This window comes from Sprattus sprattus (assembly GCF_963457725.1).
Source record: "Sprattus sprattus genome assembly, chromosome: 4".
NCBI classification, from domain to species: Eukaryota; Metazoa; Chordata; class Actinopteri; order Clupeiformes; family Clupeidae; genus Sprattus; species Sprattus sprattus.
In genome coordinates, this window is record NC_137923.1 from 19,712,800 (window position 1) to 19,735,597 (window position 22,798).

At 44.5% G+C, this 22,798-nt stretch overlaps 3 protein-coding genes across 4 annotated transcripts in view; 2 read left to right on the forward strand and 1 right to left on the reverse strand.

Moving 5' to 3' along the window:
- The window catches only part of vwa5b2 (von Willebrand factor A domain containing 5B2), a gene marked incomplete at both ends in the record, with an annotated part of 20,170 nt that extends 12,101 nt beyond the window's left edge, over positions 1 to 8,069 (forward strand). The window contains 9 exons of the mRNA XM_080837500.1: positions 1,544 to 1,821; positions 2,624 to 2,861; positions 3,130 to 3,429; positions 3,769 to 3,912; positions 4,132 to 4,260; positions 5,954 to 6,004; positions 6,413 to 6,512; positions 6,930 to 7,053; positions 7,419 to 8,069. Of these exons, the coding sequence (XP_080693626.1) occupies positions 1,544 to 1,821; positions 2,624 to 2,861; positions 3,130 to 3,429; positions 3,769 to 3,912; positions 4,132 to 4,260; positions 5,954 to 6,004; positions 6,413 to 6,512; positions 6,930 to 7,053; positions 7,419 to 8,069 (2,015 nt within the window). The remainder of the gene's footprint in view (positions 1 to 1,543; positions 1,822 to 2,623; positions 2,862 to 3,129; positions 3,430 to 3,768; positions 3,913 to 4,131; positions 4,261 to 5,953; positions 6,005 to 6,412; positions 6,513 to 6,929; positions 7,054 to 7,418) is intronic.
- Positions 8,070 to 10,325: 2,256 nt separating this feature from the next.
- On the reverse strand, positions 10,326 to 14,208 carry alg3 (ALG3 alpha-1,3- mannosyltransferase; the record flags this gene model as incomplete). The annotated part of the gene is made up of 9 exons (XM_080838154.1): positions 10,326 to 10,913; positions 11,146 to 11,289; positions 11,598 to 11,675; positions 12,058 to 12,263; positions 12,551 to 12,671; positions 12,819 to 12,979; positions 13,140 to 13,287; positions 13,560 to 13,659; positions 14,025 to 14,208. 9 exons carry the CDS (start codon positions 14,206 to 14,208, stop codon positions 10,760 to 10,762), a joined length of 1,296 nt encoding a protein of 431 aa, XP_080694280.1. The 3' UTR covers positions 10,326 to 10,759.
- Positions 14,209 to 14,343: 135 nt separating this feature from the next.
- Positions 14,344 to 18,281, forward strand: mul2 (mitochondrial E3 ubiquitin protein ligase 2). Of its 2 annotated transcripts, none has more exons than XM_080837774.1 (6): positions 14,344 to 14,406; positions 15,011 to 15,163; positions 15,276 to 15,363; positions 15,964 to 16,084; positions 16,365 to 16,596; positions 16,809 to 18,281. In XM_080837774.1, exons 2-6 carry the CDS (start codon positions 15,047 to 15,049, stop codon positions 17,328 to 17,330), a joined length of 1,080 nt encoding a protein of 359 aa, XP_080693900.1. In that variant the 5' UTR covers positions 14,344 to 14,406; positions 15,011 to 15,046; the 3' UTR covers positions 17,331 to 18,281. The 2 variants fall into 2 exon arrangements, with proteins under 2 accessions (XP_080693900.1, XP_080693901.1); XM_080837775.1 differs by having other exon boundaries at positions 14,355 to 14,406; positions 15,016 to 15,163.
- The last annotated feature ends 4,517 nt before the right edge of the window (positions 18,282 to 22,798 follow it).

Genomic DNA, 22,798 nt, shown 5'->3' on the forward strand with positions numbered 1-22,798 from the left:
TCTGACACCAACCTCCCACCCCCATTCCCTTGAGTCCTTTTCACCATCTCCTCCCCATCAGTTGTAGATCCCTAAAAGCATGGAGAGGCTGCTGTCAATTGACAGGCTGTCTTTTTCTAGCCCAATACCTAATCCCAAGGGCCAAGCACACAAACCACCTGCTCCAGGAGCCTGTCCACCTAAATGCTCTTATTAAATGTTTTCCTCATATTTTGTTAGTAAGTATTTACACAGGCCTCCAAAGCACTCGCCAAAAGTTTCTCTTTCTTTTCCTACACATTCAGAACAGATCTATGACTGTAAGAAAGAGAGTCCTAAATTATCACGAGTGCTCTCTTTAAGCAGGCACTTTCAAGGACGCCAAGTCAACTGTCAGAATTGCTGCGTAATTTGAATTTAAGACAGTCACTGACACATAGAAGGCACCATGGGAACCAAATCTAACTGTTAAACTCCTAAAAAGTGAGTTTGGGACGACTGAAAGAAAATGGCACAAATACAGACTTCCGATCCACTATCAAATACATAGATGGTATGCACATATAATGCTGAATAAAGGCTTTATCTTATTGAACGTAGAAATATAAACAATATACAGAGATGTAAACAGACAGAGTTTATTTGAAACAGCCAGGGGAAATAACAAGGAAAACACAAAAGCAAAACTGGCCAATAACGCTCATAAGTCCAAAGGTACAAAGCTCAGAAGTTTAGGTCCAACAAAACGATAAGAAGTTTTTAGAACCTAGGAGGGGAAAAACAGAGTAATCTCAGAGTAATCAAGGATAATAAGGCACAGGAACACTGGAGCTATAGGGAGCGGGCACGGATGCAGAGAATTAGAATGACGTGTAAGATGGGGAGGAAGTCTGGAACAATCGTGGGAGGTGAAGAGTCTGGCGCTTGAATCTTCTGGAGTTTAGTCCTTCCAAAACCAGGCCAGACAAGGGAGTGAAGGGAGTGAGGAGTTTTTATAGTGAAGTGGTGGAGGGAGTGACAGGTTCTGGTAATCAGGCAATCAGGGGACTGGTAATGTGACTGAGGCAGGTGAGTAGAATCAGAGGGGGTGTGGCAAGGGCAGGGCTCAGTGCTGGCGTGACATTGAGCTTGTACAAAAAGCAGCTGCCAGAGTTCTTACGAAAAACCAAAGGAATGTACCATATTACTCCAATACTTAAGTCCTTACACTGGCTTCCAGTAAGTCAATAAATGGGACAGGACCAAATTATCTCTCAAATATGTAGCTGGATCTCAGCAGTATACACCTGCTCAATCTCAGATCACTTGGGGAAAATCTGATGGTTAAGCCAACTTTAATCTTTTATCCTTCATCTTTCCTATAGTCTTTTATCTGCTGATTTATAAAGCACTTTTAATTACCAATGTGTATTAATGGTGCTATGTATATACTGTATATGTAATTGCCTAACCTTGCCTTGCTTGCACACACACGCACACACACATAAACATTCCCTCACACTCCTTTATAACCAGACCTTCTGATATCGCAGACCTGCATTGTGTCTCTATCACTATCTCTCAGTTGTAGACCTGGAGTCCTACAGTGACGTGCGGCAGCGGATCGAGGGGGCATCTTATGTGCAGGACCAGTATGTTCTAACCCGCTGCTCGATCAGCAGCGACCGTGGCCTCCTCTCGGGTTCCCCTGCCTCAGACTGGACTGTCCCAGGCCTGGACACGGGCTCCCTGCCTCAGGGCCTGGAGAAAGTGGCCCCTCCAGAACCACGGGGTCTCTCACGCTGGGAGTTCCCGTGGCAACACACAGTGCCCTCAGAGAACACCAACACCAGCCCTGGGAAGGTGGGGGTTTTGCAGAAAGAATAATGCCCAGTACTATACAAGAACTTTAATAGCTGTATAATTGCATACATGGTATATACTGTATCATCACTGTCATTGTGAGGGAATGAAATAAGATTCTTGCATGATTATCATTACAGTAAAATCTTGTCTTTGATCTAAAATTTAGTTAAGCTGTGTACCTGAGTGGCAATGCCAACATCTGTGTCTATGTCTATTCCTATAGCACAGCTTGCGGAGCAAGGTGCTAAATACACCAAGATCATGGGTGTGGCTCCCAGGGAGCATACATTGGCTACTAATGATACAGGGTTCCCATGGCCATGGACATCCTGGAAAAGTCATGACATTTTAAAATCCCATTTTCCAGGCCTGCATCATGCAATTCAGTAAATTCTTTAAAAGTTTTGGAAAGGTTGTGAAATGTTGTTTTGTCGTATGTATGTGTAATATAATGAAATGTGTTATTGTACCCTTCCTTGGATAATGTTTTGTTGGACGACTTTCTGCATTGTGAGGCAGTTTCCACTTGAATTGACATAGCCTAACTAGCCAATTAGAAAAGGGATGTAAAAGGTTGCTGTTTAACTTTCATCCAATAAGTAGGCCCAACCTTTGCAGTGACAGGAGCAATTTTGTGAAGTGGTAGGTTGTGAAAGGTCATGGAATAGTTTTGAAATATTGTCAATGAAAATGGGTGGGAACACTGAAGATATAATATATGTGTTTTTAAGTGTTTGTTTAAGCCTGTAAGACTTTTTGTACGTGTTGCACGTGTTTCTTTTTTCTTTCGTTTCTGCAGGCTGGCAGGCTGGCAGACAGAGAGGAGAGTCATCGCAGGCAGAAGGCGCTTGCCCGCTGTGCCATGTCTGCACGCAGTTTCTCATCTCCGCAGGGTGACCTGGACATGCACAGGCTGCGGCGTGCACTGGAGAAGGTCTCCTTCGACCAGGCGGTGGGGGGGCGGCTGGAGGAGAGCGACAGCGAGACGCATCCCAGCTCCAGAGGAGCCCTTTCACGCAGGAGCCTGACCGACTCCAGTGAGCAAACACACTCACTCACACACACACAAACCCTTAAACATACACAGGCACACATACATCTCATCGATACACAAACACTCACACAAAAACTCAAATACACACACCTCTAAACTAAGGAACCAACTTATGTCAACCCATCCACACATAACTTCATATATACACAGGGGTCTCTTGCTACGGGGGCTTGCACTGTAGCCTCTTCGCCAAATCATTGCAAATCTCAACGCTCCTCTCTTTCTCTCTCAATCTCTATCTCTGAGGACAGACGGCCTGCTTTTCCCAGCCTCCCCTCTGGATTGGGACGGCTTCACTGACCTGGAGTGCCTGTTTGCAGCTGCGCCACCAGACGAGCCCCAGGCTCTGCAGGCCCGCTCCCTCATCCATGGCTTGCTGGGAGGGCGGCCCGTGTCCTGGGAGGTGACTGTGGACCTGAGTCCCCTCTGGGCCCCTCAGAGCCCCACGCCCATAGCCGACCCCTGGGGAGAGATGGTGCATCAGCTGGCCGCTCGCTCTGTGATCCGAGACTTTGAAAACCTGACAGAAAAGGAGTCTGATATTGAGCATGGTGGGTATTTATGTCCCATATTATTTTCGCACCTCCTAACACAGTTCTAACCGGGTATTGCTACATTCTTATGCAGGACATTTGTCTTTTTTTTTTTTTTTATCTTCACACATTTACATTTACATTTTGCATTAGCCACACAAGTTAGAAAGGGGGAATATTGCCCCCTGCTGTTGGAAAACACAAATTATTTCTCTTCAGTTCCTATAGGTCCTTAACTGAATAATCTACTTGATCAGGTTGAAAATGTAACCATGAAGAGCTTGCAGAAATTATGTCCTGCAGACTTTAACATGCTGAACATGACCTTGTCTGACTCATGGCAGCTCTTTTCACCAGGTCCAGCAAAGAGGTACAGGATGAAGGCTATCCAGACCAGCAAGAGCTGCAACATCATCTGCATGTACACTTCATTCAACGCTACTGACTCCAGCACCAGCACCAGCAAGGGTCTTAAGGACGGAACAGAACCCCTCAGCTCAGGTAGCACAGGGATAATGGTCAATCGTATAATAGAAACAGGATGTTATTACATTTAACACGCAGGTGATCATATGTTATCAAAAATGAATGCCATATTCATGCATTTCATACCACACTGTCAACAAATACATCTCTTGTTGTCATTGCTTATTTTACACACAATTTTTTGTTCTCAGCTTTTTGTTCTCTTTTTGTGATGTCTTGGGTTCACTCTAGCAGGGGTACGTTTGGGGACGAGACACAGCTTCCACACGGGGAGCAGGAGGCAGAGGTCCTACTCTGTGGGTCTGGGGCGCAGGCCCTCCAGCCGGGACAGTGAGGAGTTAGAGGACACCTTCCCCTCCACAGGTACTGTACCTACAGTACCTACCTACCCGGGACACCTACCAGGCACTGAAGGGGGAAGATCAGATCCTAATTTGTCCCCCTGCTGATTTCGGATGTTTGCCCACTTGCAAAGAAATATGTTATCTATAATTGTAATGGTTGGTCTATTTTAACAGTGATAGACAAAATATCATTAAAAACATCCAGAAAACTGCATTTTATAACAGTTATGAATTGATATGCATTTGATCGCTGGAAATAAGTATTTGATCCCCTACCAAACAGCAAGAATTCTGGCTACCACACACCAGTTATGTGCGCACGAGACACACAGATTAGTCCTCATTAGGCCTAACAAGGTACACCTGATCTCATCTGGTGACGTGTATTAAAGAAACCTTTCCATGGATTAATTCTTCACATCTTCAACCTCATCACCATGGGCAAGACCAAAGAGTTGTCCAAGGAGGTCAGAGATAAGATTTTAGACCTGCATTAGGCTGGAATGTGTTACAAAACCATCGGCAAGCAGCTTGGTGAGAAGCAGACAACTGTTGGTGCGATTATTTGCAAGTGGAAGCAGCACCAAACAACTGTTAAACACCCACGGTCTGGGGCTCCATGCAAGATCTCACCTTGTGCAGTCTTGGTGATCATCCGAAAGGTGCTGGATAACCCCAGAACTACACGGGGGGAGTTTGTGAATGATCTTAAGGCAGCTGGGACACTAGTCACCAAGAAAACCATTAGCAACACACTATGCCGTAATGGTTTAAAGTCCTGCAGCGCTCGCTAGGTCCCCCTTCTCAAGAAAGCACATGAACAGGGCCGTCTTAAGTTTGCCAATGAACACTTGAATGATTCTAAGGAGGATTGGGAAAACATGATGTGGTCAGACGAGTCCAAAATCGACCTCTTTGGCATCAACTCGACTCGCCGCGTTTGGAGGGGGAAACATTATGCTTTGGGGCTGTTTCTCTGCCAAGGGTACAGAACGACTCCAACGCATCAAGGGGACTATGGATGGGGCCATGTACCGTGGAATCTTTGGCGAAAACCTCCTTCCCTCAGCCAGAACATTGAAAACGCAACCTTAAGGATTTGGAGAGAATCTCCTGAGATGCGTGTAAACCTGGTGACCACCTACAAGAAACGTCTGACATCTGTGCTTGCCAACAAGTGTTACTCTCCACCAAGTACTAAGCCATGTTTTGCTAGGGGATCAAATACTTCCTCCGATCAAATGCAAATCAATTCAAAACTGTTCCAAAATGGAGTTTTCTGGATGTTTTTGTTGATATTCTGTCTCTCACTGTTAAAATAGACCTACCATTACAATTATAGATCACGCATTTCTTTTGAAGTGGGCAAACCTGCGAAATCAGCAGGGGGTCAAATACTTATTTTCCCCGCTGAACAGTGATTGGCCTAAGTGAAACAAACAGACAGATAATATACTGACTAGTTTGAAGTTTTTTTGTAAAAAAAAATAGTTCTATTTGTGTCCACATTGAACAATGATGCAATTGCATAGGTATAAATCAAGCTTTTGAATTTGTTTAGGTTTTGTCAGGGCCTGAAACATCCAAGCATAAAGAATTGACACAAAGGAATATTGGCAAAATGGCAAACTTCCAATTGTTATAAATATTTTACTTGAACCTACCGCATAACATTTTAGTTCATACCATATTTTTTGTCCGTCCCACTCCAGACAGAGATGACACCCCTACCTCCCCCTGCAGCCTCACCTCCTGGGACAGCAGTAAGTCACTCAGAGAAGGAATGACTACAGCTTTAGAGACGTATAGAGACAAAACTAACAGACTTGGTTCAGTAAAACTCTCTAAAGGATATTTGGAAATACAGTACGTTGAACTGGTGTATTTACATGGTAAGCTGCAGAGAAGAATAGTATTTTGAGAGCTAATCAGTGTGTACCCTTTAATAGTTACAGATGATGATGAAGATACAATGTAAAAAAAAGCACAGGTGATGCAGTTTCAGATCGGGAATTCATTCAATTAGTTGCTGCTGTCAGAGAGAAATTAAAACAAATCATCTCCCCCTCAAAATATCCTCATGAATGGGGGCCACCATCGCATTGCTGGTATGAGTGCATGTTCATCAGAGACTGGTAAATGTGATGATGATGTTAACAGTGCTGTCTCAGGTACAGGCCCCAGTGCACACCCGGCCAGCCCCTCTGCCACCTCCACCCGTTCCCAGCGCTCCATAGAGAGCAGGTCTGTAGAGAGCTTCTTCGGCTCCAGGTGAGCCTACATCACACCCACACCAAAACACCGTATCTGTAAGGTATCGGTCATTATCCTAGGGGGGTGCCCAGGCCGCTGATGCTATTGGTGTACTGTTATTCCTCTGCTATTCCTTAAGTGTAAAAAACTTCTCTGTATATCTTGTCTTAATTAGCCAGACTTCATGGAGAATACTGTAGTGATATGTGGACTACATTTGGGTGAAAATTATTGCAGAATTAAAAGCTTTTGGAATTTTGGATCCAATCCAAATGGTCTTAGGGGTGGTTCTTAAAAACAACCTAGGAGTGCTGCCTTTTTGGCACTCCTTTTTAACGTATTTGCAGTCCACAGTTTCAATGCGTTGTCTCAAAACTGTTATTTATCATCGTGTTGTTTCAAGATCGCATCTGGCTCTCTGTGTCTGATTGTCAGGTTTAATTTGGGGAGGCTGATGTCCACAAACACCTCAGGAAGACAGGCAGCCCTGAAGCCCCACTGTCTTTCTGCGGAGGCAGAGAAGCACACAGAGACTCAAACTCCCAACTACCTGCCTCTGGTGAGCAGTTTTGGCTCATCACCTTATCACAAAAAAATGCTTTCATCTATGCAGAAATAATGAGATCTTCATTCATTGCTTTATTGCTTGGCACAGAGTTTGCCATCTCTCATCCCTGGATCACTGTCTGTAGAGGAGTGCAAACAATGTGGCTTGTCACCTAAAAACAACATGACAAGCAAAGTTTCACAGCTGAAAGTTCCTTCCATTTCTTGAAAGTTAGAAGACATATAAGAGAAAGAACCGTCAATCCTAATACTCAATCCTAATACTCATAAGAAGACAATGGGCCATTGTACTGCAGCCAGTTAAATAACAACCAGTCCTGTCCCAAATTCTGTCTGTGTTGCTCCACCTTCTTACAGGTGCATCTGCAGTTGGCTTCCGGAGCCTTCCGTCTGAACGAGTCTTACTCCGAGTGCATCCAGATCCCTCTGGAGCGTCTGAAGAGGGCGTCCCCGTACACCAGTCACCGTAGCAGCCTGAGCCCCCCCATCCGCTGCATCTCTCCCCCAGCCAATCAGGAGGAGGGCCCAGCCCCAGCCCCAGCCCCAGGCTCTGCCAGGGGGTCTGCTAGGCCCAGCATGGGGCGCTGCCTTGAACCTGACACCGTCCTCGCCGACCCCATCAGCTCAGAGGAGTGCTCCCCTGAGCTGGCTGGTGGGGTTCCACAGGCAGATAGCGGCCGTGGTTCGGAGACAGACATGTGCGAGGGGTCCCCTCTGGAGCCTGCTGATCTGCCAGGGGATCCAACACTGGTCCAGCTGGACCTGGAGAGCCTGAGCTGGGCCACGGCGGTGGCCCTGGCCTGGCTTGAGCACCGTTGCGCCGGCTACTTTGTTGAGTGGGAGCTGATCGCTGCTAAGGCGGATTTCTGGCTGCGCAGCCAGAGGCTGCCCGAGGGATTGGACCTAGCGGGGCTGAAGGCGGCCGCACGGCAACTGTTCTTGCTGCTGCGCCACTGGGACGAGAATATACAGCTCAACATGCTCTGCTACAACCCCAAAAACATGTGATTCATGCTACGCTAGTGCTGCAACCCCAAAAACACGTGATTCATTCTACGCTAGTACTGCAACCCCAAAAACATGTGATTCATGCTACGTTAGTGCTGCAACCCCAAAAACATTTGATTCATGCTAAGCTAGTGCTGCAACCTCAATAACATGTGGTTCATGCTACGCTTGAAACCTAAACAACATTACAATATAACCCCAATATGTATTTCCAGCTACACCACTGCAAAGACCCAATAACATGTGACTCATGCTATGATACTGCTGCAACCCAAGAACTTATGCTTCACGCTTGTGCTCTTATAACTGCATTACAAATCTATGCTTTAATTTGTTCCAAATCAATGTCATTTTATTGAACATTTTTTTCAGCTTCACATTTGTTCCCCTGCTTTTCTAACTGGCGGAATGAAATGTACCTGATATTATTTCATTTTCCACTTTTCACCTTTACAAGGCCTAATTACTGTTACAAACTGATAATCAAACTGCCAAAAAGGAAACACTTCTTCATTATGTCTATTTCATATGACACCAATTTACAGTTCTAAAGTTGACACACACAGTTAATGCATACAAACACATCTGGATTTACACTTAAAACCAGATTTGATGTACAGTTAGGTCCATAAATATTTGGACATTGACACAATTTTCATAATTTTGGCTCTGTGCACCACCACAATGGATTTGAAATGAAACAATCAAGATGTGCTTTAAGTGCAGACTTTTAGCTTTAATTTGAGGGTATTTACATCCAAATCAGGTGAGCGGTGTAGGATTTACAACACAATATGAAGCCCCCTCTTTTTAAGGGACCAAAAGTAATTGGACAAACTAACATAATCATAAATCTAATTGTCATTTTTAATACTTGGTTGCAAATCCTTTGCAGTCAATGACAGCCTGAAGTCTGGAACCCATAGACATCACCAGACACAACAGTTGTTTTCCATGGTCCTCCGGGTCTTTTGGTGTTGCTGAGCTCACCAGTGTTCACTTTCTTATTAACAATGTACAAAACAGTTGATTTGGCCACACCTAATGTTTGTGCTATCTCTCTGATGTTTTTTTTCCCCGATTTTTCAGCCTAATGATGGCCTGCTTCACTGATAGTGACAGCTATTTGGACATCATATTGAGAGTTGACAGCAACGGATTCCAAACACAAATACCACACTTGAAATTAACTCTAGACCTTTTATCTGCTCCTTGTAGCCTGGTAAATTAAAAAAAGAGCATATAACACACACCTGGCCATGGAATAGCGGAGCATCCAATTGTCCAATTACTTTTGGTCCCTCAAAAAGAGGGGGCTTCATATAAAATGTGTTGTTATTTCCTACACCGTTCACCTGATTTGGATGTAAATACCCTCAAATCAAAGCTGAAAGTCTGCCCTTAAAGCACATCTTGATTGTTTCATTTCAAATCCATTGTGATGGTGTACAGAGCTAAAATTATGAAAATTGTGTCAATGTCCAAATATTTATGGACCTAACTGTATATCTTGATTGCTTGATGAATGTTTCATAGATTCATAAAAAATGTCTTCAGCTTGTATTTCTTGTACATACAACACACTCTGTAAACAAGTTTTGGACCGAGATTCTCTTTTAATTTTTTTTTTATCTTTACACAGCTATCAAATAAAAACAAAAGCTCAGGTCTATGTTTGCAATATCGCTTTTAGCTGTGGTTGTCATGCAAATCAATCACACACTCCACACACAAATAAATGCCTCAATGTCTATGCCAAAGGCCAAAAGCAAATGAAATCACCTAATCTAAATGGCTACCTACTCAAGCAAAATAAGTTTTAGGAATACTTCTCAAATTCATAAATACTATTCTGTCCCGGCTCTAAATGAAACATCCTGACGCCACTACTGAAACGTTCACAAACCTTATGTCAGAAATCTGCCTTTGTGAATGCTATTACCACAGTAACCACGTACACTGAATGCACACTTAACACACCTGTGACTGTACCTGCTATGGGGGGGAGAAAAAACAGCTAGCTTAATTTGCAGTAAACTTCAAAAACTCCCTGATATAAAATTAAAGACATTATGCTCATATAAACCTCTTGCCCCACTGTTTCTGATCAAATGTGTATTAAATGTGTATGTAACAGTAACAGAAATATTATATTGCTGAATAATCTTTGGCTATGAGCCATTCACATTGATTGAAATTGTTTCTATGGGATCTAAAACCCAAAAGTACAAGCAATAACACACAACAAAAATGAAGAAAAATATACAAAAGGACAAATATCCCTCTTTATCATGACCATCAAGGAACCAGAACTAAAAAAAACAACACCCTGCTCATCTCATATTTAAGAATACTTTTAGTTTCTCGAGTCCTGAGAGTTCTCATCTTCTCCCCCTCACAGGCCAACCAGGCTGCACCTTACAGTGGGCAAAAAAACCTCCAGCTTCCAAAAACAAAAATTAAAATAAATAAATAAATGAAACCAGGAACGGCTTCAGAAGATCTTGAGAGCTCTGCTGGTCTGGTAAGACTGGTGTTCACCCCTTTGGGCCCCTCAGCTTCTTACTGATCACCTCGACCAATGAGAATGAAGTGAAAGGGCGGGGACAGAATGGTGGAGTTCTGTAATTGGCCCTCCAGGGGTGAGGGGTGGGGAGAGTTTGATGAGGTGTGGTAGGTGAACTTTGACCTCAAGAACGCTTGGCCTTCTCCTGGGGGGCTGAGTTGGGGTTGAACCACAGGCATAGCAGGGTAATGAGGTGGCAGACGTGCAGGGAGAGGGAGCTGTAGTCGGTGGAGGGGTAGGTGTTCCACGACAGCTCAATCAGGCCCAGGATCAGTAACCTGCACCACAAGAATCAGAGAGAGACAAAGGTCCACTTGAATTGTGATGGATACCCCATTCTTTATGGGTACACTATGATCTGTTATCTGGCATACACAGATGCTCAGCACACGGGATTCTATTGTGCTTATAAACGTTCTGTTTTCTATGCTAAAATACATTCACATTAACAAGCACACACACACGCACGCATGCATGCACACACGCACGCACGCAAGCACCTTCCCTCACCTGAACAGGTGGGCCATCTTCTCGACCCCACCGCTCCAAAGCAGGTAGGGCAATGTGTGGAAGTACCACACGTAGAACTGGTAGTGCAGCGAGCGGCTGAAGCACATGCCAATGAAGTTCGAGGTGAAGAGCACGAACACCACCTGTGAAGTCACGTTAAGGCAGCCACACCTCAAACCAGGACAAAATAAAAACATATACATCGCCAAAAATATCAGGGCACATCAAACTGATGTCAACAGGTAAAGAGCTGTGCAGTGTGTAAACCTCTCTCCCCAACACTTTAAGAGACTCTGTAGTGTAGTGAAGTTGGGCTTTTGATTGCTAACCTCATACCAAGTTACACGCACACACATGTAACTGAATGTGGATGCGGTTTAAGTCTGGATGTGTGACTTAATCAGGATCTTACAAATCAAGACATGGAACACATTGGGAAGATGGGAAGGATATGATCAGAAGTAAGTTTCTGAGCAGGAGGATCTCTCGCGGCAGGATCCTTCAGCAAAGCCAACATGCTCTCTCCAGGCCTAAAGAGCATGAAAAATATGCATTATATATTTCATACTGATTTAACACAATTTATATATTTGAACATTCTTTATTAGGTTTATTCACGTACAGTCTTATTTGCATAGATTCAGTAGATATTAATCAGTTGCTTAGTCCAAAAAGAATTCCTACTGAAACAACTGCAAAGCAGCAGGGATACACAAATCAGTTTTAAATGAGTTTTCAAATAAAATCACTGCTGCCACTTTAACATTTACAGTCCATTAGAATCAGTTAGATCTTCGGCTACAATCTAGTCACAACTTTCTACCACTGTAAACAAAAGATGCAATGAAACACAAACACAGAAGGACTGAGGATTCAGTTCTGAGTTGTGTATGTCTGTGTGTAGTAACTCACCTCTTCCACCTACGCCAAGCAAACAGTGCCAGCGTGATCAGGTGGGCGAGCAGCAGTGCCAGGTGGAAGTATCGGCTGAGGAAGAGCCACTCGGGCAGGAAGCGCCAGTTCACCGTCCACTTGAACAGGAACTGCCGGCCCAGGTCAAAGGCCTGGCTCATGTAGCCAACAGGGTTCTCCAGCAGGAAGGGCAGCCCCAGCAACAGCTGTGGTTTAGGAAAAGACATGAGTGTGCTGAAGAGGCAGTTTGTGTGTGTTTGGTCAGAAGGTTGGTGGGATAAAACCCCTCTCAGGAGTCCCAATACAAATAGGCGATCAGCTCTGTCCCAAGTAGCACAATGACACAGAAAGCTATTAGAATGCCATTTGTTCTGTATTATGATCCTTTAAAATGGCTGACCATTCTGGAATGACTTGCAAATTAGTTTCTCTTCGGGGCAATTACTGTTTTATAATTATCACTCCTCAAAGTGTTAAAAAAGAGGAGGCTTACCTGAATGCTGGCACAGAGAGAGAGTTTGGGGATGGTCTTAATCAGGCCGAACTCTGACAGGAGTAGGAAGAGGAGGCCGGGCGCAAACAGGAGGACGTTCATCTTCACGGACACAGCTAAACTGTCCACAAGAGAAGATGGCAGAGAACATGTGTCAAAACTAGACGTTCATCTTAACAGACACAGCAGATAATGCGTCAAAGCCACTTGCAGAGGACAACTCTCACGCTCACATTTTCTCACTCTCTTGCTTTACTGTTATACTTGCCTGTACAGTCCACACCCCAGGGTCCAGTGTCCGTCCAGGAAGAGATTGACTGCCCCAAAGAGAAGCATCATGGCCACAGGGTCATTGAAGAGCCGAAGTACAAAGATGGAGTGAATGCGGTACGATGCACAGCACACAAAGAAGAACACGTACGGAGGAACCTACAGAGACCACATCCCAGCAGAGGGGGTTAGGAAAGACATCAGTCACACTCAGGAAAGTACTAGAAAATGTGCAGAGAAATGCAAACAACTTAGAGTGATTTAGTTTGGGCCCCCCCCCCTCCCCCCAAAAAAAAGAGATCAATGAGATGTACCCTACCTTTTTAGTGCGGTTGTAGATCTGAAACACAAGCAGAAGTGTAACCAGGTAGAAAAAAGCGAAAATATACTGCCCAAGTCTGATATTCGCTCCATGGTCTGTCGCGTAGTACAACACTGTGAAGACGTATACAAAACCAGCTGGGTACCTGGATGCAACAAAGGTAAACAGAGAAAAACATAAGTAAGTGACAAGGGGGGTGCTGCCAATAACTCTGCCAAGATCACAAGCGCATCCCAATTTGTTACACCAAGACTGTGACTGTGGAAGAGGAAGAGAGCGGTCACCCCAATGGGCCTCGAACCCAATAACACTGCACCCTCACCATGAGGAAGGGATATTGTCCTGAAGGTGTGTATTTGAGACAGAGTGCGATGACTGGTCTCTCCCTTCACGACATTACGCCAGCTAAATACTTACACCAGTGGCCCTGTATCCCCCTTGAGTTGCGTGTAGTCATAGGTGCCATTGATGACTCCTTCCACCTCATCCATGTAGGCCTTCCAGTCGATTTCTGTATCTACAATGATGAGGATGCCATTAAAAGCACGGCGATCATATTGTTATCGTCAGATGTAATAGAGATGTTTACACTATAACGTTAGGTTTATATGTCCATACTAGTCTCCACTATTAACTTTCAACAACAGCAGAAAAAGGTAGTGTAATACAATGTGTATTGCAATGCACTGATAGTTGATAAGATTAATAAAACAGAAAACGGTGGCTATCTCAGTTATTACACTAGCTGGGTAAATAGCAGCGGTGCGGGGACAGCAATTAAGCTTGGTGACATATAGAAACTGAAAGTAAACTGTTGTCACTGTTCTCTTAGCTCCATGGGCTTAACAAGCTAGCCAGCTAAATAGCTAGTTAGCTACTTACATGCAACTTTTTGAATGACCCATATATTGACACCGATTTCCAAAAACCAGAGGAGGGCTGTCACTAACAACGTGTATTCCGTTTTGAATAATATGAGGTGCTTCTCCTGCCATATTGTGCGAACTGTTGCCCATATTCGAGATGAGGCACCACCGGCAGACTTCTTCTTTCCGACTACAGCCATTTCAATATACGTGAAGCGTGGAGGCCATACATACAGCAACACGCTTAAGTTACGGGCAGCTGCGCAGTCAGGAGTTGGAGTTTGACGGGTGATCACGTGTATAGGGAAAAAGTCATCACGTGACTTAAACAAGCTCACCTCCATATCTGGAAGTAGGGTGACAGTCTACTACGCTTTCAACAAAAGTCAATGTCACAGGTCAGTCGTGGGAAGCATATTGTTGGTTTTCCAGAGAAAGTCAAATATACTATGGTGTCCTCTGTTTTAATGCCTGGATGATTTTGAGGACAAAGAGTAGTCTTACAATGGCAGGTGGTTACAGCCAGCGCAGCGCCAGCTAGCAAGCTAACCTGGACAGCTTCATATTTCAGTCATTGACAGTTGCCAAAGTGCGTGACAAAAGAGGCTTTAGAGATAATACTAGTTAGGCGATTTATACCCATAGGTAGTTCATGAACTCGAAATCCCCAAACTACGTTTACTTTAATTTTTGTCTTCCGTAATATGCATCCTATATCGTTGGCTAACAAACCATTCAAAATAACAAAAGGTTAATTCTACCTAACTGTATTTCACAATGTTTACAATGTGGTGGATTCTTGTTTTTCAATGATCGCGCTACCCAAAGCCTCTGAATGAGTTATTAGCCACCCTCTGATACCAGGGAATAAATAGATCACAGATTCAATGCATATTGTAGGTTTTCTTTTTCCATCTCTTTAAAGCATGTGCATCGAAGTGTAGTGTAATGAATCGGCTGTTTGTGGAAATGCTGTCAAATAGCATTTGTTTTGTTTCATAGTTTAGTGGGACGAAAGAGCAGTAAGAGTTGTGGACGATGGAGGAATATCCATTAAAAACTTTGGAGATCGTGTGTCTTGGATCAAGCCTTGCTCTCTCTGGCCTGTTCTACTACATCTACAGGAAGAAACGGAAAACAGTGGACAAGCTCAATGTCAGTCCCCGTCCTATTCTCTGTCCATTTTCCTTCCACATACGCATAATTTCATTGCAAGCAAAACATGTGCTGTAAAGATAAACTATAATTGATGATTTGTCTTGTACAGGAGGCACCGCAGTTAGCACTTAATGATGAACTGGCAAACCTTTTGAATCAGGCTCCAGGGAAATGTCTGCAATATGTAATCATTGAAGGTAATCCCCTGCATGTGACATGGTTGCCTTTCACACCACACCGGCCAGTTTATCCATCTATTTTATTAGACTGAAGCTCTGTGAAGTTACTACTGCATTGTGTACTACTTTAAAACATTATATGTGTTACATGCTATAGCGATTATGTGTCCTTTCTGTGGCTGTGTGCTGAAGTTCACCCAAAATAGTTTGCAGTGCACATAGCGGAACGGGTCAGCTGTTACACACATGGGAGTGCCTGTCAGTCCAGGGAGAGCTTCGTCAGTTATGTCCAGATAGTACAATAAAGCTCATTTACACTAACCAACTGTGACAAAATAAATCACTGCATTCAAACAGAAATGCAGAAGCTGTGGGTATAACATTACCATGGACATGAAATGTGTATTATGGAACTGTGTCAGGTGCGTTAGTGAAAAGGAGGGGCTGCCTTTTCACAGGAACTTACATTCCTCCGTTCTGACACTGAATTAGCTCAAACTCTAGCTTTTCTCTGCCCCCTCTTGTCATTTGTCACTCTTGTATGGTGAATGACTGTCATTTGGTCACGTATATGTCACCTGTGCATCATGTGGTAATGTCAAGCTGTGTGCTTCACAGGAGCGGTGCAGCCAATAGGGGAGCCCCTTAGGAGCCAGTTTCAGGAGGGTACTGTGGGCGTCATCCAGAAGCTGGTGTTACGTGAGCACAAGCTGGTGTGGAACAGCCTGGCACGCACCTGGTACATAAGAGTTAATGTTTTAACGCCTGTCAGCCTAAAGATATAGCCTATTCGCTACTGAGTGGTCATGTTGATTGCAGTTCTGCAACAAAGTAGATAATATTAATTGTCCCCTCTCTACCTTTTCTTTTTTACTAACTCTTTCTCCAATGCCCACTCTTCTCTCTTTTTCTCACTCTCTCTGTCTTTCTCCACCTTTCTCACTCTCTCTAACGTCACCTCTCTCTCTCTCTATTCCTCTGTCTGTTTCTCCCACAAAAACCGTCTTTCCAACCCCCAGGACAGACAGTGAGCGCGTGCTGCACCAGCGGGTGAACGCTGTACCCTTTAACCTGGTAGGATCCGACCAGGCGTTGGTGCGTGTGCTGTGCCCACTGGAGGCCACGGGCCCCGACATGGAGGTGATCCATGAGAAGTTCCACCAGGCCATCTACGGCTTCACTGACCTCATCGGCCAGTATCTGAGCGGAGAAAAGCCAAAGGGCCAGTTGGAGACGGAGGAGATGCTGAAGGTGTGTCTTGATTCTATGTCTCTGCTTGCCTCACTCCCCTTCCTCTACCTCCTTTCTATCCCTCTACAGGGCTAACCTCAAGTAGATGGGTCCCCACTCTGAGCTGAAGGTGTTTCTCTCGATTCTTTGTCTGAATTATCTGCTTGCTTCTTGATTCTTGTATTGTTAAGGGTGCTGTATGGAGTAATAAAACTGAATTGAATTGTATTTAGGTGGGTGCAGCGCTGACCGGTGTGGGCGAGCTCATCCTGGACACGGATCGGGCCGTTAAGCTGCGACCGCCCGCCGACGGCTCCGAATACTTCCTGAGCACGGGCGACTTCGAGGCGCTGCGTCTGGAGCAGGAGGGCCAGGCGCTGGTGTGGCGCACACTGGCGACGGCGTGTGCTCTGGCCGGCATGGCCGTGCTACTGTGGGCTGCTCGACGCTTCTACCGCCGCCTGCAGACGAAGTGGGAGCGCGAGCGGCTGCGCAGGGAGTTTGAGCGTCTAGGCTCTGGCAGCCGAGCAGCGTCGGTGTCCTCCTCGTCTGGGACGGCGCAGGATGGGGAGGAGGGTGAACTGGAGCCCCTGGAGAATGCATGTGTGGTGTGCCTGAGTAACCCCCGCAGCTGCGTGCTGCTTGACTGCGGACACGTATGCTGCTGCTTCAGCTGCTACCAGGCTCTGCCCCAGCCCACTTGCCCCATCTGCAGGCAAACCATCAGGAGGGTAGTGCCCCTCTACCAGGTCTGACCCGCATGCGCACACAAACACAGACATGGGGACTTGAAAAGGACTGGATGAAGATCTACACACTAACTCCTACCATGGACATGTGCTGTTTTACACACACACACACACACACACACACACACACACACACACACACACACACACACACAGGTCTGACTGTTTGTAGAGGGAACATGCACAGTTGCCAGATATCTATAAACACACACGCACAAACAGAGAGAGGGAGAAACTCATAAAACACATATTTTATTTATCTCCCTCAAACTGTCCTGCCCAGAAACAACACAAACAAACACATGATGTGTACACAGTCTTATACAAGCAGTTGTGTATACAGCCTATCTCCCCTTGCCACACCTGATTACAAACACAAAAGAGGAACAGAATGGAATGGTTTGGAACACAGCCGCGCACACACAAGCCCAAACTAATGAATGTGCATCTATACACTTAGATGAGATGTTGGATTGCTTTCTGTTGATACAGTCAATGGCAGCGCATTTGATCACAGTAGACACCGGGGCACATTTTCTGTAATACAGCCTGTAAAGTATTGAGGTGACCGGTCATACGTGCATATACTGCATCTGTCAAAGGTAGAACGGTTACATTAATTTTGGTCTTTACGTTTTGGGGAACTATTTTCTCAAGAAATGAATTTGTAGATACCAGAGCTGTTTACCCACCACCACCTTTTAAATCTTCTAGAGATGTAAATGGAAGTTATTTTCATACTATTGTTAGGTTTGTGCCTTAATTTGTTAATAAAACTGCTGCTTTGTGGCTGGGTGATTGTCTGTGTACCATGTTTCAGGTGGATACAGATTGAAAGCTCTGTGTTAAGTTTCTGCTGGAGTTTTCAGCTTGCCTCTGCCATAATTAGAGAGCTGCATTGCCTGGGTGTTCACGACAAATCCTTCTGTGAATAAAACATGACAACTTATACCCAGATTTGACTGACTGTGATGGATTTAAATGATTGATGTCTGATGCAATTCCCATACACATTCTTTTAGGTTTGATGGTGTCTCCTTTAAAGAATGTACCATGTAACCACATTGTGGACAAAAACTATGTCCACTTTTATGTTTGATTTAAACAGACTTATTGATAAAATCATCATCTGCGGAGGTATTTTCAATGTCTCAAGACGGACTGGACTGTACATTCAAGAAAGCATATTTACTGTCAACGCAATGATGTCAAAATCCAATTTAACAACCTGACGTCAGTCTGACTAGAGAGTGCTGCTATTCCTGGCGTGGGAAAAGGAGGGGGCACATCTGCTCCGAGAGGGAATTCTTGCACATGGATTTGCTCTTATTAAAATGGAAAACACAGAAAATGTCCTGTGTAGTGTAAGTGGGAAGCGGGACGTTGTATCCTGAGCAGGGATGGATTACCGAGCGGGCCTAACAGGCCCAGGCCCAGGGGCCCAATGAGCTCAGTGGGCCCCTAAGCTCGAGCCTCTGCATGAAGTCGCTGTTATGTATCTCTTGATTGTGGTTGAAAGAGGTGTATTTTGTTAATTTGCTGTTGGCTTTAATTGAGTGTACCTGTGCTGTGTTAGAAAATGTGTATGTGCGCTGTAAATCCTGTTGAGGTACAGGTGAATTTCGTTATTGTGCTGTTTCATTTCAGCCATTAAGGTCATTACATTTAAGTAATGTCTTGCGAGCACACAATTTATGTGGCCGCACACGAAAGGGGGGGGGGGGGGGGGGGCTTTTACATGTCCAGGCCCAGGGGCCCATGGTTTCATAATCCGTCCATGGTCCTGAGCAGGTGGTGGTGGTGGGGTCAGTGGGTGCTATAAATCTCCGTCTGGGTCAGGAGCGTGCAGCACAATCCAGTCCCTCCGGAGTCCCAGGGGCAACAGCTGCACTTCCTCTTTGAAACACTTGCCCTTTGCCATCCAATTTGAGGCCTTGGAAAAATACACCCTCCCCCCCTGTTCAAACATGAACCTAGGGCAGCAGTTAGCGCATGTACCGTTACTGCTTTTACTTACGCCTAATAGGCAGCTGCATTCGGGGTCATTTACTTGGCATTGGTTAGTGGGTTGTGTGACTAAATACAGACTTTATCTTCATTTGCTGGCACGATCATTTTTCAATATAATTTGCCAATGGAAGTAGGCCCTTTCTGATTTTTCGTTCACTTGTAAGATTCACCACCAGATGGCAATACTGTAAAGGCTACAAAACGGCTAGGTTGCCCTTCCACACCACAGCAGCCAGATTCAGGACTTTCCTAGGGCACGGCCACACATAAGCGTCTTTTTAAAAACGGGAAGCTAGAAAATGCATTGATTCCTATGGTTTGGTGCGCTTTGCGTGTGCGCCTTTTCTCCACCACGCGCTGCGTCTTTGTAGCCTTTTTTAGGTGCGCTTAAAACTATTCTCAAAATTCACGCGAAGGCAGGGAGGCACGGGTGGTGTTCGGCCGTAGCCACCGAGGCCGGAGGCCAAGTGGCGTAGGCAACAACACACTTGGGATTATCCCTTACCTACCCCACTCCCACGAGTGCTATATTGCTTTTATAAAACAATTCGACAGTCAACAAATTTACATTTCAACACAAAGTTATTGATTAAAAATGGTTTATGTCGCCATTGTTTCTCCGCAACAAAAAATAGTTCCATTGTCAACGTCTTGGTATGGAATTATAAGAATTTTGAATGCGCTTTCATCGCGGAGTGATTTATTATTATCTGTGAAAAGTCTATGCACCAGGCTGTTTTGGCCGCCGCACTTTGCCAAGGCGTTACTGAAGCGTCTGCGTCTGTAAAGGCCGATTCATGCTTCCTTACGTAAGCGCAAGCGCAAGAGGCCGCGCAAGCCCCTTGCGCGACCCTTGCGCGACTTCTTACGTCTTGCGTGCGTCGGCCCCTTTTTCTAGACTTGCGTCATTTTTTACGTAAGCCCTTACGCGAGCCTCGCAGCCTGCATTCTATCAACGAATGATACGAGATGAGGTTACTAAAATATTCTGCATGTCTTCTCAGTTTTACAGTGCTTCCCAAGTAAAGGTTTGAAAATAACTTCAAGCTTCAGACTTTCTGTTAGGGAACCTGTTATCTATCTGCAGAGCAAATGTCAGGCTCATACAAAAACATTAACGTGAATTACTTGATGCTAATACCTAGCGCGGTGTCTATAGGATTTTCCATATACGTTAGCATTAAGCTAACGTATTTTCTACCACAGTAAAACATGCAATACTATGTGATTGTTTTTAGAAAACGAATGTTACGTGATGAGATTACTCAAATGTAGTCTGCATGTCTGCTCAGTTTAACAGTGCTTCAGACTTTCTGTTAGGGAATAGATAGAAAGCTGTTTCCCTAACAGAAAGTCTGAAGCTTGAAGTTCTTTTCAAACCTTTGCTTGGGTAGCACTGTTAAACTGAGCAGACATGCAGACTACATTTGAGTAATCAAATGGCAGGCTCATACAAAAACATTAACGTGAATTACTTGATGCTAATACCTAGCGCGGTGTCTATAGGATTTTCCATATACGTTAGCATTAAGCTAACGTATTTTCTACCACAGTAAAACATGCAATACTATGTGATTGTTTTTAGAAAACGAATGTTACAAGCAAGCAGCCGCCTTAAGGATCACGTAAGGGCTTACGTAAAAAATGACGCAAGTCTAGAAAAAGGGGCCGACGCACGCAAGGGGCTTGCGCGGCCTCTTGCGCTTGCGCTTACGCTTACGTAAGGAAGCATGAATCAGCCTTTACGCTTACGCCCCCGAGCATGAAGGCGGCTGCTTGCTACAGCGTTGGGGGTTAACGGTTGCACAAAATTTACTCGGTGCAGTTCATGCTCCCAAAGGTTGCGCGTGTTGTCATGAGCCTGCCATTTGCCTGGCAGATAGAAAGCTGTTTCTCTAACAGAAAGTCTGAAGCTTGAAGTTCTTTTCAAACCTTTGCTTGGGTAGCACTGTTAAACTGAGCAGACATGCAGACTACATTTGAGTAATCTCATCACGTAACATTCGTTTTCTAAAAACAATCACATAGTATTGCATGTTTTACTGTGGTAGAAAATACGTTAGCTTAATGCTAACGTATATGGAAAATCCTATAGACACCGCGCTAGGTATTAGCATCAAGTAATTCACGTTAATGTTTTTGTATGAGCCTGACATTTGCTCTGCAGATAGATAACAGGTTCCCTAACAGAAAGTCTGAAGCTTGAAGTTATTTTCAAACCTTTACTTGGGAAGCACTGTAAAACTGAGTAGACATGCAGAATATTTTAGTAACCTCATCTCGTATCATTCGTTGATAGAATGCAGGCTGCGAGGCTCGCGTAAGGGCTTACGTAAAAAATGACGCAAGTCTAGAAAAAGGGGCCGACGCACGCAAGACGTAAGAAGTCACGCAAGGGTCGCGCAAGGGGCTTGCGCGGCCTCTTGCGCTTGCGCTTACGCTTACGTAAGGAAGCATGAATCAGCCTTTAAGAAGGCGCTTATGGCTACGGCCACACTTATAGGCGCCTGCTTGCTTCAGCGTTGGGGTTAATTGTTGCGCAAAATGTACTCAGTGCAGTTCATGCTCCCAAAGGTTGCGCGTGTTGTCATGAGCCTGCCATTTGCTTGGCAGATAGAAGGCTGTTTCCCTAACAGAAAGTCTGAAGCTTGAAGTACATTTCAAACCTTTGCTTGGGTAGCACTGTTAAACTGAGCAGACATGCAGACTAAATTTTAGTAATCTCATCGCGTAACATTTGTTTTCTAAAAACAATCACATAGTATTGCATGTTTTACTGTGGTAGAAAATACGTTAGCTTAATGCTAACGTATATGGGGAATCCTATGGAGACCGCGCTAGGTATTAGCATCAATTAATTCACGTTAATGTTTTTGTATGAGCCTGACATTTGCTCTGCAGATAGATAACAGGTTCCCTAACAGAAAGTCTGAAGCTTGAAGTTCTTTTCAAACCTTTACTTGGGAAGCACCTTAAAACTGAGTAGACATGCAGAATATTTTAGTAACCTCATCTCGTAACATTCGTTGATAGAATGCAGGCTGCGAGGCTCGCGTAAGACCTTACGTAAAAAATGACGCAAGTCTAGAAAAAGGGGCCGACGCACGCAAGACGTGAAAAGTCGCGCAAGGGTCGCGCAAGGGGCTTGCGTGGCCTCCAGTGGTGGACGAAGTACACTAACTACGTACTTAAGTGAAAGTATAGATACCTGGTGTAAAATATTACTCCAGTAAAAGTGGAAGTATGCACTTTGAATTTCCACTTAAGTAGAAGTATAAAAGTATTTGCCTTCATATATACTTAAGTATTAAAAGTAAAAGTACCTTAATGAATTATGGTTCTAATGGCCTTTTATCATTTTCACATCAAAGCTCCGGCTCAATCAACTGAAAATACTAATGCCAATCTTTAAATCGTGTCTTACATTTGTCTATTGAATAGTGAATAAGCACAAAACATTGAAA

Bases quoted from the DNA above. Each gene is read 5' to 3' on its own strand.
- mul2 (XM_080837774.1), top strand. From the start codon at position 15,047: ATGGAGGAATATCCATTAAAAACTTTGGAGATCGTGTGTCTTGGATCA. The intron at 15,164-15,275 runs GTCAGTCCCCGT...TGTCTTGTACAG, and splicing joins AAACAGTGGACAAGCTCAAT to GAGGCACCGCAGTTAGCACT. The intron at 16,085-16,364 runs GTACATAAGAGT...TCCAACCCCCAG, and splicing joins AACAGCCTGGCACGCACCTG to GACAGACAGTGAGCGCGTGC.